At 34.0% G+C, this 14,807-nt stretch overlaps 1 protein-coding gene across 3 annotated transcripts in view; it reads left to right on the plus strand.

Annotated features, from left to right (window-relative positions):
- LOC145293038 (thymidine kinase 2, mitochondrial-like) overlaps positions 1-14,807 on the plus strand; it is a 582,922-nt gene that overhangs the window by 31,569 nt on the left and 536,546 nt on the right. For all 3 annotated transcript variants that reach the window (XM_080139339.1, XM_080139341.1, XM_080139340.1), the window contains 4 exons: positions 1,648-1,712; positions 7,476-7,550; positions 11,538-11,591; positions 13,264-13,353. In XM_080139339.1, coding sequence (XP_079995465.1) covers positions 1,648-1,712; positions 7,476-7,550; positions 11,538-11,591; positions 13,264-13,353 — 284 coding nt within the window. The remainder of the gene's footprint in view (positions 1-1,647; positions 1,713-7,475; positions 7,551-11,537; positions 11,592-13,263; positions 13,354-14,807) is intronic.

The raw sequence follows: 14,807 nt of genomic DNA on the forward strand, positions 1-14,807 counted from the left end.
TTTCTTGTCATACACATACGCGCACATGTACACACATGTACATATATTCACGTTCACGTACATACACTCACATTCACGTGCATACACACACACACTAACGTACACACATGTACGCACTCATACGCGCACACGTACGCACACATGGGCAACATCACTTCCCTTTAAAGGAAATCCACATATGCGCAAAAAACCACCGGAAACAACTACAAAAGCAAGAGATCTGAGCTGTTTCCTTCTTTTCAATTCGGCTCCCGAGCTGAGCGATTGACGGACCAACCGCTCCCTTTCGGGGCGCATGTCCGCGCACATCACGTCCCCTGCTACTATGTGTGGGGCAAGAGTCAACAGACAGTACGTACACGTTACACACGTTCTCTCTCCATGGCCTGGATTGACTCTCTCTCTCTCTCTCTCTCTCTCCAACAATAGACTTTCCTTCTCACCAGCTAACAGCGAGAGATGCACGCCAAACTAAACACGTGCTGTACCCTTTTCTTTCATTTGTTTCTTCATGAAATAAATTCTAATTCGTTTATTTCAATAAACACATTGTTCGTTCCTTTCTCAATTCAATTCATTTTACCTATTTTGTACGACTGGGGGTGATATATAATATATCCATCAGTCCACTACACTTTTGTATGTTCTTAAACTACAGTTTTCACATCCCCATATGTTTATTAAACACTGTATGTTTTTCAAGCCGAATAAACACCTTACATTAATTAAAAACACTAAAAATTATCCAGTTAGGTAGAAAAGTAACTTATCTTGCCTTTGATAACGTTTATTTGTTATATATTTGTCTTTTGACAACTTTTTCGAATCTATGTGTACAGTAATACAAACCCATATCTCCATTTCATGACTTGTTTGGAAATTTATAACAATCTACTTAAACAAATGGTTATCTCTAGCACTCGTTTTCATGACAGCATCTCAAATGAGTTGCTGTTGATTTTCAATATTTTACCTGGCCACTCTTACGACAACATTATTGAAGATGGATCTAAAAGCCAGTAACTGCCACCAGGCCAGCTTTTATTGTCAGCCATGTTTTGATCTGTCTTCACGGCTTCAACCAACATTGAATAAAAAATACTTATTTGTCGCTATTTTTAAATATGCATTTATCTTTGGACTAAAAAACATTATTAAAGCTACAAAAATGTTGTCCAGAATTTCTCCTCATGAAAAGACAAAAATAAAGAAAAATCTGTATGACAGATAAAAAAAATTATACACCAAAAATCATGTAAATTAATGAAGTAGTTTTATGTTTAAATAAAATAACCAAATTTTATGGCTAAATTACAAACGAGAATCTTGTGGCAATATCTTGTAAACAGTCTGAAGGAACAAGGGCCATAACTCCAGATTGATATTTTAGGATAGGTAATGTCATTGGAAAAACTCAGATAAGTTTAAAAATGATTTTCTTTATAAAAATAAAACTATTGATCAATTTATGTAATTTTTGGTGTACAATGTTTTTTCCATCAAATGTACTTACATTGTAAACATTTTTCTTTGTCTTTTTTTTTTTTTTGCATAGGGAGAGAAAATTCTGGACAAATGCCTCTACAAAATATAATAAACTCATTTTCCATTTTTTTTTTTTTTTTTTTTTTTAAATATCTATTGTAGATTATACATATTTATCCAGAATGAATTACATGACAAATTCTGCTGGTGACTCTCCAAAATTTACGGTAAGTTCAAATCTTTAAGATCATTTTTATGCCATGTTAAGTCATATAAGAACAGATAATTTTAGATGAATTCATTCAGTTTGTACATTTAGTAATGGAAATTTTATTTAGATTTACGCATGACAAGCAGATGGTTTGGTTGTTTACTATCTAAAAAAAAAAAAGTGGTATGGTCTGTCTTCTGTATAAGTCCCTATTTTTGCTATAAATAATGATTGATTTTATAATTGGCATGATTTTTATGTCTCCATTGAATGGAGAAAGTGTGAAAACAGACTAACAGAAAGATCATTTTTGTCCATTGTGTGTGTGTATATATATATATATATATATATATATGGCACAATTACATTGCACACCAGTTCTTGCCAGATCACTGAAGTTAAGCAACATTGAGCCTGGCCAGTACCAGATGAGTGACTATTTGGGAAGGCTAGGTACTGTATGTATAGCGCCGAGTCTTAGAAATTTCCAGGTGGGTATCTGGGGCGCATCGATTTATTAGAAGAGATGCACCCCCATTCTTTGTTAAGACCTAAGAGATGGAAACGTATGTAAAACCTGCAGTCTACTGTATACTCTGTCCTGTGGTAGTCATCTGCATCAACAAAAGTTAACAATAATACAAAAAAATATGGCTGGTTCTACACAAAGCCTTCACCACTATAAACAAATCATTTGTGTAGATTTCTGAGCAAACTTGGTTGTTGTAGCGGAAGCTCATACATTGAAATCTCTATATATAGATATAGAATATGAAGAAAATAAAAAACGACAATATAAAAATATATTTTTTTTTAATTTTTTTTTTTATTCAATTTTCACCCCAAACAAGGCACAGTGCCACTTTGAAGCAGGGGGCTACTATTAGGGAATTAATTAGCGGGGTCATTATGAAGGGAGAAGAGTAGAAAGATGTTTGTTAACATTACACTTGAACTTCTGCATATCATTGCAGTTGGGAAAGCAGAATCCCGGAAGGGAGTTCCAAAGACCCGCAGTTCTGGGGAAGAAACTATTGGAGTAAAAGGCTTTCTTGCACCTAGGGATCTCCACTGTAAAGGGATGAGACTTAGTAGCTTGTCGGGTTTAGTTATGTCGGGGAGGTACAAGTGTTTGCAGTTCGTCAGAGCATTCACCATTAAAGTATTTGTAGAACAGGCAGAGGGATGCAACATCTCGTCGATGGGACAGAGGTTGAAGCCCAGATGACAGTTCAGGACCTATCAGGTTTGCGACTCTTTTTTGAACCCTGTCCAGGAGCGAGAGACAAGCAGCAGATGCACCAGCCCAGATGTGACAACAGTACTCCATACATGGGCGAATGGTTGCCTTATAGAGGTATAGGATACTGGCAGGCGTAAGTAGTTTTCTAGCACGGTAGAGGGAGCCAACCTTCCTTGCAGCAGCCTTGGCAATGCTCTCAATGTATCTATTCCAGTTCATATTCCCTGTAAACGTTAGGCCGAGGAGTTTAAAAGAAGTACTTTCAGGCAATGTGTTCTTGGCCATTGCTATTGGTGGTAGAGAAGGTTTCTTGTAGTTATTGAAGGAAACAAGCTTAGTCTTAGCAGCATTGAATGAGACCAACCATTTTTGTCCCCATTCCACTACGGATTGGAGGTCATCCTCTAGTGTTTCTGCCATTTTCTTGGATATGTGTTCATTTGTTTTCCCCTCATATCTGTTATAGAGAGTGGTGTCATCGGCAAATATACCCATCTCCGAAACAATATTATCAGGGAGGTCGTTTATGAATATCAGGAACAATAGAGGTCCAAGGATAGACCCCTGAGGCACTCCCGCATTTATGTCATATTGTTTGGATGTACGTCCGTCGAGGACAACTTTGATTTTTCTATTACTTAAGAAGGATTTAATTACGTTATGAATTCTTCCAGTGATTCCATATGATCTAATTTTCCTTAGAAGACCATCGTGCCATACCCTGTCAAAAGCCTTAGATATATCAAGGGCCACCGCTCTACCCTCCCCTGTTTTATCCAATGAACGGTATATACGTTCAGAAACTACAGTTAAGATATCTGCTGTTGAACGGGCTTGCCTGAATCCATATTGTTTGTCAGTCAAGAGTTTAGCAGCTGTTAGGTGTTGGACTAGGGCTTTATTAACTAAGGACTCAAATATTTTGGCGAAAAGCGGGAGGAGGCTAATGGGGCGATAATTTAGTGGGTCAGTTCTTTCACCAGAATTCTTGAAGACTGGTACCACAGAGGCGGTTTTCCAGCAGTCGGGAAAACAAGATTCGTTAAGGCATTTATTGTAAAGTTTGGACAGAACTGGAGCAACCTCGGCAGAGCATTTGTTTAATAGCACAGCCGGGATGAGATCTGGTCCACATGCTTTAGAGGTGTCTAGGTTTTTTATAATAGCATGTACCTGAGAAGGGGTGATTTTCAAGTCGTCAAGTGTGGCGTCTGTTCGCAGAGGAAAATCAGGGAGTGAGTGGTGTACCGAGTTCAGTGTGGAGTTTGAGGCAAACCGACTGGCAAGCAGATTAGCCTTGTCAGTTGCCGTGCAAGCAACCTCATGATTGTTTGTTAGTGGGGGAATAATTGACTGTCCATTATTAACTACGCTGTTGTAGATTTTCCAAAAATCCCGGGTTCCTAATTTCTGTGCTTCGATGCGCTTTCTGGTGGTTTCAGAGTAATCTGACTTAGCTGTGTCTATCACTCTCTTACAATTATTTCTAGCTTCTATAAACTTCTGTTTATTTGAGCTGGACTTATGTCGATTGAATCTGCGGAACGCATGCTGCCTTTGACAAATGGCAGCTGCACAAGCAGAAGTAAACCATTGGGGGGAGTGGGGCTTGCTATAGTATTTCCGTGCGGGAACATGTGCTTCAATAGCAGTTTTGAACCATTCAGTTGTCTCATTTGCACACTGTTCCGCTGGAAGAGTAAAGATATTTTGCCATGGGGCATCTCTGATGAGCTCCCTGATGGCTTCCCAATCAGCCTTTTTGTAATACCTCGTTGTTTTGAGTAGTGGGTCTTCAGTTTTAGGGCGAGAATTTAGGCTGATTTCTACCATTATCACAGCGTGATCAGCATTCCCGAGTGGGCTATGGGCATTTGTTGTACAGTCATTGGGAACTGTTGTCAGAAAGAGATCTAGAAGTGAGGCATGTTGATCGTGCTGGTCTGGGAAACGTGTCGGAAATGTAACCATCTGAGATAGGGAATGAGATATAGAGAAGCTATATGTGGCGCTACCAGCTACGTCTGTGTGATTTGAGAATCCTAGCCAGTTACTGTGGTGGACATTGAAGTCACCAAATACATGTATTTGTGCGCTAGTATCGAGGGAGAGTGCTATATCTATGCTGTCTGAGACTTTGTTTATTAGGGTACAGTCTTGGTTTGAGGGAGAGCGGTAGAGAAAATATAAGTAGCTAATATACTAATGCATACAGATTTATTCATTTATTCAATAAGTATGATACATCAATTAGGGGTGTACGATAAGTAAAACTCTTTACGCCATGGTATTTCTGTAATGTTATGACCCTTTAGGCTGTGATCATAGCGTAGTATCTGTTAACTGTGGCAAGCAGGATCACAGGTCAAAACATTATTATTGTTATTGTATTCTTGTTAATTGATTTGAGTGACGGATGGTCGCTGGATCAGTTATTATGATTAGAAGAATAAACAAATTGCGGAAGAAATGATTGACGTGTGAATCGCAAAAGGAATGTGAAAATAGAAAATATATGTAAGCATTATTTTGGGGTTTTGAATAAACAAATAACTAGTTGTGGATTAGGTTGGTGAGAGACACGTAATTAGGTGACGTAACAGAACACGTGATGTAGTTATTTTTGGAGAGATTGAGAGAGTTGAGAATTGACCGCCAGAGCAGACAGACGTGTAGACAAGGGTGGACAGACAGCTAGGGAGCGAGCTGTAAGAACAGAAATGTAGACAAACTGCAGATCCTGTGAAAACCATTTGAGACAATTGTAATAAGTTTCTATTATAAAATATAAAGAGTTGTTTTAATGGTTTCACAAATAAGAACAGATGTCTCAATTAGTTGGTGCTGATCGCTTCATGGTTCATCAGAGCAGCGGGAAGATACAGAAGAACTCTTCAAGAAAAAGGTATGAAGCATATATTATTCTTCTTATATATGAACTATAAAGATACCCCGTGTGATAAGTCTGATACAACATGACTCGGTTTACACATCAATATCATGTCCCCTGACTAACAACATACATACGATTTATACGTTTATTATCTGTCTGTTAAAAGAACAATATCTTACATCCACTAGATAACACATGACACGTTTTAATATATCATCTCCTCCAATATAAACAAATATACAACATTTCAAAGCCTAATGCTTCTCATCAGAAGATGCTAGGTAATATATTAGGGATGTGATGTCTAGCGATAGCTACATTGGGAGCGAAATAATTGTGCATAACAGGAAAATGGTTATATATTGAAACTGTTCGAGAAGGGAAATGGGAGAACTACAGTGATCTATGTGATAGAGGATGAAATAAAAAGTATATTCCTTCTTTATTGCACTGTAGTTCTCCCATTTCCCTCCCTCAACAGTTTCAATATATTACCATTTCCCTCTCATGCACAATTTTTTTCACCCCTAATGTAGCTATCACTAAACGTCGCATCCCTAATATAATACCCTACACCTCTCACTGATGTAACATCATTATTGAGTAAATGAATAAATCTATATGCATTAGCATATATTTTTATATTGCTGTTTTTTTATTTTCTTCATATTCTATATAAGCTCCAAAGCCAATCTCAACCGCGAGAAATATTGTTGAAATTTTAACATTTCTTTTTTAAATGTCATAACATCCAGCCATGATGATCTAATGCTTATAACATCATGATCTTGGCTGCGAGCTTAGGCAACCAACTTTCTATTCCAACTTTAAAGTGCTCAACAGTAAGAAACTGAGTTTCTTAAAGGGGGTGACATAATTATTATAATAATAATTTTAATACCTACAGACGCTCGTGTTTCATCCTTTCGGGAATCATCAGTGCAAGGTGATATGATTACTACCGGTCAGGAGATTCAAACCCGGCCACGACATTATCTCTGACTCCATTAGCAAGGAACTAACCTCAAGGCCAGTGTGTGTTATATGTGTGGGGGGGGCACCTGTGAACTTAATATTCTCATGAAATTTCCTCCTCCAGGGGAAGCCAGTTCAACCCACGTAGGGTGAATGCCACTATATATAAATTATTTGAAATGTCTTTTTTGGCAGCAAAATTTCTACAATTGTTGGTCATGTTTTCGATTGTATTATATACTAAAATGACCTTGGAAGAGGATGAAGTTCCAAAGTTCAAAATTAATAGGCATGGGAACACACAAATGGAAGTATCAATTAGTATATTAGGAGTTGAGGAATTAGTTTAGAAGCAAAGCAAAATGCTGTTAAATAAGTATTAAAAATAACTGGCAATAGATTTTCTCTCTTTCTCTTTTTGATAATGGATCTGATAAAGAACTATATGGTCTGATTACAAATGTGTTTGCCTTATATGTGTTCGCTAATAATAATCTGACCATACAGATGATTGCTAACAAATCATCATTCCTGCCTGAACTGATCTGATGTTTTCATTTTTCAGTCTCTTTGTCTTATAAGACCATCAAGTTCATATCAACCCCTGAAGAATCTGGATTTAATGTGACAGTTTTTCAAAATAATTGCTTCTTTTCTCAATTTTACAGGTTTCAATTGAAGGAAACATTGGTTGTGGAAAGTCAACACTTCTGAACTATTTCAACAAGTTTGAAGTTACCGAGGTACGTCTACTAATTTATTACTGCTTCTTTATTCTGTGAATGTATTAAGTATTCACTCTTATACGAAAGAGTATATATAATTTTGCTAACAGAGAAGAATAATTTCAAATATCCTATTTAAAATCTACTTGTTAAAAGCGACTTGTTACTTTTAACACCTCTCATATGAAGTATCTCTCCTTTCACCTCCAATGATCAGATTCTCATTTTGCATCATTTGAAATGAATGGCTCTTTTCTTAATGAAGAACCATGTTTTGATGGACTCTTAGTACTGACTGTAACTCTCGGCCTGAAAAGGATGACATACATGAAATCTATCACAGAAAAAATGGTTGATTCATTCTATATCTCCAGTATCTGATTCCTAATGTGATTCCTACACCTATGTAAGAGTCAGATAGATCCTAAAATGGAGTACTGCTGCTACCTCTGGGAAGATGCCACTGACTGTTTCTTGTCTTGACAGAGTTCAAAATCGATTTCACAATCTAGTAGAGGATGATCTTTTCTTAAAGTCCGTTTCTTGCAGAAGAGACATTGGTAGCTCTCTTCTGTTCTACCACTATTTCCATCATTATATAGATTTTTTTTTGTTTTTTTTGGGGTTTATAGAATTTTTTTTTTGGGGGGGGGTTATAGACTTTTTTATTTTTTAATTTATAGAATTTTTCTTTTAATTTATAGAATTTTTCTTTTAATTTATAGAATTTTTCTTTTAATTTATAGAATTTTTCTTTTAATTTATAGAATTTTTCTTTCGATTTATAGAATTTTTTGTTTTAATTTATAGAATTTTTTTTTTAACTTATAGAAAGTTTTCTTTTTTATTTATAATTTTTTTTTAATTTGTAGAATTATTTTTTTTTAATTTATAGAATTTTTTTAATTCATAGATTTTGTCTTTTTAATTTATAGATTTTTTTTAAAATTCATAATTTATAATTAATAGAATTTCTTTTTTATTTATTGAATTATATTTATAGAATTTCTTTTTGATTTATAGAATTTTTTTCTGTTTATAGAATTTTTAAATTTATAGAATTTTTTCTTTTAGTTTATAAAATTTCTTTTTATTTTATAGAAATTTTTTTTAATTTATAGAATTTTTTCTTTTTAATTTATAAAACTTTTGTTTGATTTATAGAATTTTTTCTTTTTAATTAATAATTTTTTTTTTAATTTTTAGAATTTTTCTTTGTAATTTATAGAACTTTTTCCTTTTGATTTATAAAATTTCTTTTTATGTGAAATGTGATTTTCACTTGTACATCCAATACTGTAATATTCATTCCATTGGGTTTGCCAGGGTTTAATTAGTGGTGATGAGGCTTAAAAGTACTTTTTTTCATTTTCACTGAAACTAGGCCAAATTTTTTTACTATAGTTTACCATTATTACTTTGTGAAATTATGTTAACTTTTGCTATTCAGCTATGTGTTACATTCAATCAAACATAAGGTTTTAAAAATAAATTTCCATACCATTAAAAATTATAAAATATTTACATATATTGCATAAAAATAATTCTGAACTATTGTCTATCTGAAACTTAATGATGTACGTTGATATACCTGATCAATTTTGAAATATTCTTGATTAAATTTGATCGGTAATATCTTTAGTTTTAGTGCTAATAAAAACCCTCATCACATGACACTAGATTTAGTCATCTAGGTTTAAATAGTCTGTGAAATATCAAAAATATCCAATCAAATCTAACTTTGTGGATTTTCATTGGAATTTAAGGTATGAATAAAAACTTTCACCAAAAACACTCGTTTAGTTGAAACCACTGTCAATAATTTCCTCCACTCTTTATCTGTGCAAATCTAAACAAAGATTCCATAAACAAAGCTTCTTTCTTAGAACTGCATGCCTGTAGAACTCTTCCGTTTGCCTGTTTTCCAGCTGACTAGAATTTCATGGTCTTCAAGTCCAACGTAAACAAATTCTTGATGAACTGTTCCCTTAAGTAATCCAATTTACCAAATTTCCACTACTAACGATTACTATGACATGTTTCCCTTGACCACTGTTCACTCATTAACCCTTATCCTTAAGTGGCCTCCAGGCCTTGATAAGTGGTGACTCCTCTGTAAAAAGAAAATTTAAAAAAATAATAATAATAAAAAATAAAAAAGTTTCCCTTTCTGGTTTGTCAGTTTTTTTTTTTGTTTTTTTTTTCATTTTTAACTTGAAGTATAAAAATATTTTTTACGTATAAAGGCACATTAAATTAACATCATTGTAATGTTTATTTTATTCTCTTTTTTAATTGTTTTTAAAATTGGGTCAAAAATAAGAGAGATATGCCTTGTTTAACTATGTTAGGGGTGAAATTTTTCTGGTGTGCAAAAGACGTTATCAGTTTTCAATGCTAATTCACAACAGTTTTTAAAAGTCTATCTCTTGCTTAGAAATTGCCTTCTTTCCACTTGTGATAATCTATCTACAACTAAAACTGTTGTTGCCTAGCTTCATCTATGCGTAAATATGCAAGATGGCCAGAAGAAGGATGAATAATATCAATAAAGAGTGCATTATAAGGTGAGAGGAACAGAATTATGGAAATAAGATGAAGAAGAGAGAAAGAGTCTATCATCACAAGAAAGTTTCATGAATCCCTGGAAATTCCAACTATTTATGAAATCTTTTTGGCAATTCCACATTAAAAGGTTTAAGATATAATGAAAATAAACTTTTTGGTTTGTGGTACCTACTGTTAGTATGTTTGCTTTAATTTGGAAGTGGCATTGGAAAAAAAATGCAAATTACACGTTTTATGTTTAGAAATTTTTTAGGCCATCTACAGGCTCTCATTCCGTCAACCATATCTGTGTTGAAGTCTTAAGTAATTTGTAATTGTATTATTACTACCTTTTCTTAGGATTGAACCTTCAACCTTCAGAAAACTTTCACATTGAGGTGATTTTTACTTAACACTTAGGTCCTTATGTAAAGGGTTCTGTTTAGAATTATGTAAAGATTTCCAAGTTTACCATAAAGCTTCCCACATCCGACCAGGCACAACAGAAGAAGGTTGAAGGTTACATTGACTGAAACGTAGTGAGAATAACAATACTCATTAGCCACAAAGCACTTTGAATAATCACAGATTTCAAGATAGTTTTACTTCAATAGTCATATTTAAAAAAAAAAGAAAAAAAAGCATTTTAAGTCCTCAAAATACCACCATTTTGTTTGAAAATGAATATTCTTTTATATACATTAATAATAATGTACATTTTTAGCAAATCTAATATATAAAAGACTATGTGTCTGTCGGTCTCTTTGTCTGTCTGTCTCCATATTTTCAAACTCCATCTCCTTCGAAACTAAAAGTCGCAGAGTGGCGCTAGGGGCCTCTAATAATTGGATTTTTTATAAGCTGTTCTTTTATGGGTCTTTAGCTGGTTAAAATTGTTTTTAAGGAGTCAAAAAGGAGTAAAAATTTAAACATTTTGTACATTCATCTTAGTTTATTTTTAATTTTTAATCATTTATATAAGCGTCATGTTGGTACAGTGGTAACATTACCAGCTTTGAATGCTACAGTTTTGGTTTCGGTTTCGATTCTAGCTGATCGCACCCAAATACTTTGTTTTTTTACGACTTTATAACAATATATATATGAAATCTGGACAAATTAAAATATCATATTTAAGTGTATTTTACACCTGTGCAAAGCCGGGCGTCCCCCGCCCCTCCTGCCAGTTAATGATAAAAATATTAACTCCATGAAACAGTCATTCTTCATAACTCCCCCCCCCCTATTCTTTTTAACAGAATTTGGAAACCTATCAGAAAAGACATTACTTTAAGTCTTTTTTTTTCTAAAATGAAAACAGTAGTCCGAATGATCCAAATAATACAAACCTGTTTTATATTTCGATTTACAAATATTGGTCTGTTGTCCGAGACAAAAGATGGTGAAAGGGGTGAGGTATGATTTTATAATTTTAAAGAACTTTTTATAATTTTACAGACAATCCAAGAACCAATCCATCAGTGGACAAATGTGGATGGACATAATGCGCTTGTAAGTAACTGACTAAATTTGCTCATCTTTTTTTTTTTTTTTTTGTTTCATAAAGTATACTCTCAATGATTTATGCATTTCAAGCATTTAATTTGAAACAATAAAGATGACCAGCAATATGGTTATGTAATTCCATACTGACAAATGTAGAAAATACAAAACATATGTCCACGGATATTAAAAATATTTATTCATGAATAATAATTAGTGGAGACCTATTGAGAGAAATTAAATTAAAGATTCAAAATTAGGCACATTACAAGGTTCTCTGTTTTTAACTCATTGCTCAAATATTTGTTGGAATAATAAATATTGTAATTTATTTAATTTTTATTTTCATCATAAATTTTCTTATGTGCATATATATAACTACTTCATTTATTCACATAAAATTAATATAAGAAAGTATAAATTTATGCGTAAACTTTAAGTATTTACTTCAAAAGTGCTCAATACGTTAGTAGAACTTGTTAGTAAGTTATAAAATATATATGGCGATTAAGCTACACTGAATATTTCGCGCTTCATCCACTCTAGGACTCTTCAGGCTTATATATATATATACCTAAATAATATGGACAAATTATGTTTGCATGTTTTTTGTCTAAAGAGAGAGATCAGCAGTAGATGCACCAACCCAGTGGTCAAATGGTTGCCCTAATAAGGGCAGTTGGTACACATTTGAGTCATATAGTTGTATATGTATTGCTCTAAAAAGTGTAAGTTGGTTGTATTAGGTGGACGACTGCTGTTGCTGCTGGATTCAATGATTGAACAGAAAACAGATCACAGTCGGGCACTAGGAAGCCCTTTTGATTCTCCAAAAAGTGCTGATTTTATAGTGAAAATTCACCTAATCATATTTATCATGTTGCCAATAACCACTGCAGGTGTCACTTAGTATCAACATCAGAATTATTCGTTTCTAGCTGAAATATGATTTAATTTGCATAATATGCTAGCTGGTAGTATTGTTTAACATTGAATATTTTATGTTGTTTTTTTTGTGGAAGAATGATAACTAAAAGTGTAATGTTTGTCAATTTACTATAAAGTAAATACAAGTCAATTGGCCAGAGGAATGACTATAGGGTCATAATAGTGGGCGTTGCTGAAGTAAATGCTTTTTAGTTGTTCTATTTTCTGGCTTTTCAACCCATTTCGAGTTATTTAATGCCGAATCCAGTAATTTTGGAAAAAATTTATGCTTCAAGTTCTTTATAACTTGAAATATTCATTCATGGTTTGGCTTAGTTGTTTTGTAAAAATTTTGGAAAATCATTTCTGTTTTTGAAGAATATGATTGAGTTTTGCAATGTTTGGTGCATTTTAGGCCAGGAAACCAGTATCTTCAGGCAGCCTGATCTGATAGCACTAGATGAAAGGCAGGAAGAGTGAGGTTTAAAAACAATCGGTGTACGATAATTTTACTCTCTCTTTTTTTCTTACACAGTGAAATTCAGAAAAGTTTTTAAAAAACTCAATTCTGATCTCTGACTTCTAATCTTGACACCTTGTAAAAATTAATAATCAATTTCTGGCTAAGATGTTAAAAATGGACTGAAAAGATTTTGACCTTTGCCACATTTTCATCTCTATTGTTTTTTTTTTTTTGATTTTTTTAGTAAACATTTTTATTGTTTGTAAACTTTTTGTTTTTGTTGTTTTTTAGGCCAGTCTTTACCAAGACGAACAAAGATGGAGTTTCACATTCAACATGTATGCTTTGTTAACAAGAGTGAAATTACACACGGCACTGCAAGTAAGAAAAATATAATTGGTTTCTTTATAAAATTCAGGGGAATTTTTACTTGCCACACCATGAGTACAGAGTTGGACACAAAGTTGGTTTTTAATGTGTGGAAAATCCAGTTCCCTCAAAAAAGAGGCACTCTGGATTGGAATAAAAATAAAAATTGCCTCTAGTCTAAAAGGATTTCTTAATTGACTAAGGACAGAAAAAATAAATGGTAGTATCAGAGCAGATACTACACTACTCCTAGCCAAAAGGCTATTACCCTGTCAGCGGAGCTATAAATGCACCAACTGTACCTCTCCTGAAAATGGGGCCACTTGTAGGCTATGGGTTACAACCCGTTATGCCTTAGGACGAAATCCTAGTGGTTGAGCCATTCTTTCACTTCAGCTCTTTGGTCAGAGAGGCTTGATCCAATCAAACAGCTGGTCATGTCATGTCCTAGTATCTTTCCCAAGTTCATCTCCAACTGTATTATTCAATCTGATTCTTCAAAAAAATCTAAACCTTATTTCTCCTTTTTATTTTCTTCTTAAATAGATATTCGACAGCAATGGCTGAGAGTCAATAACTTTGAGAATCAAGAATATTACCAATCCTAAAGAGTAATGTTTTCAAAGATATTTTTTTTTTTCTGGGATTATTATTTTCTTGGAATGAAGTGGTGTTTCTTGAGAGTAATGACCCCCCCCTCCATCCTCTCTAAGATTTTGTTTTAAAAGTAATGTTTTCTGGGAATGTAAACATGCACTGTATGTTTTCGTGATGCATACGAATGGCAGACATTGCAGGTAATAGATGCTTAGTTAAAGGACACAGAAAATTGAAAATGTTTTCTTTTTTTGAAATAAAATAAGTACCTCATTGAATGAGGAATCGTGATGGACCAACCTATTTGATAAAATGTAATATTTCTAAATGGGCTCTTGATAAACTCCTTTTGCTTAAACACTGTCTAGCCATTATCTCTAGTAGATATCTCAAGTAGTCATCTTCTGGGTGGTTGAATGGTTGAATGGTGATTACTGACAGGTCAGAATCCAGTCAGGCGTGAAGTGATTCTATAAGGGGGAGGGGGGCAGTCAGAGCCGGCCTTTAAGGGTTAAGGCAGTTGGACATTTGAAGCAATCAATTGGACGTTTGAAGCAGTCAGTTTATTTTCAATAGTCCTTGGAAACAGAGGGTCAGTTTCAACTGGATGTTTGAGGAGACAGTTGAGTCTTCTGAAGGCTGGCAGTTAGTTGAACCAGGTGAGTCTTTCAGACTCTTAGCTGAAGGATAGTGTAAATGAGACTTTTTTAAATTGCATTTTCACCCCAAACAAGGCACAATGCCACTTTGATCTAGAGGGCTACTATCTGGACATAATTTTCAAGGATACTATGTAGGGAGTTGAGCAACAAGATGTCTGTTTACATTACACTTGAACTTCTGCATGTCAGTACAGTTAGGGAAGCAGG

This window comes from Euprymna scolopes, chromosome 14 (assembly GCF_053919585.1).
Source record: "Euprymna scolopes isolate OS-2025 chromosome 14, ASM5391958v1, whole genome shotgun sequence".
Lineage (NCBI taxonomy): Eukaryota > Metazoa > Mollusca > Cephalopoda > Sepiida > Sepiolidae > Euprymna > Euprymna scolopes.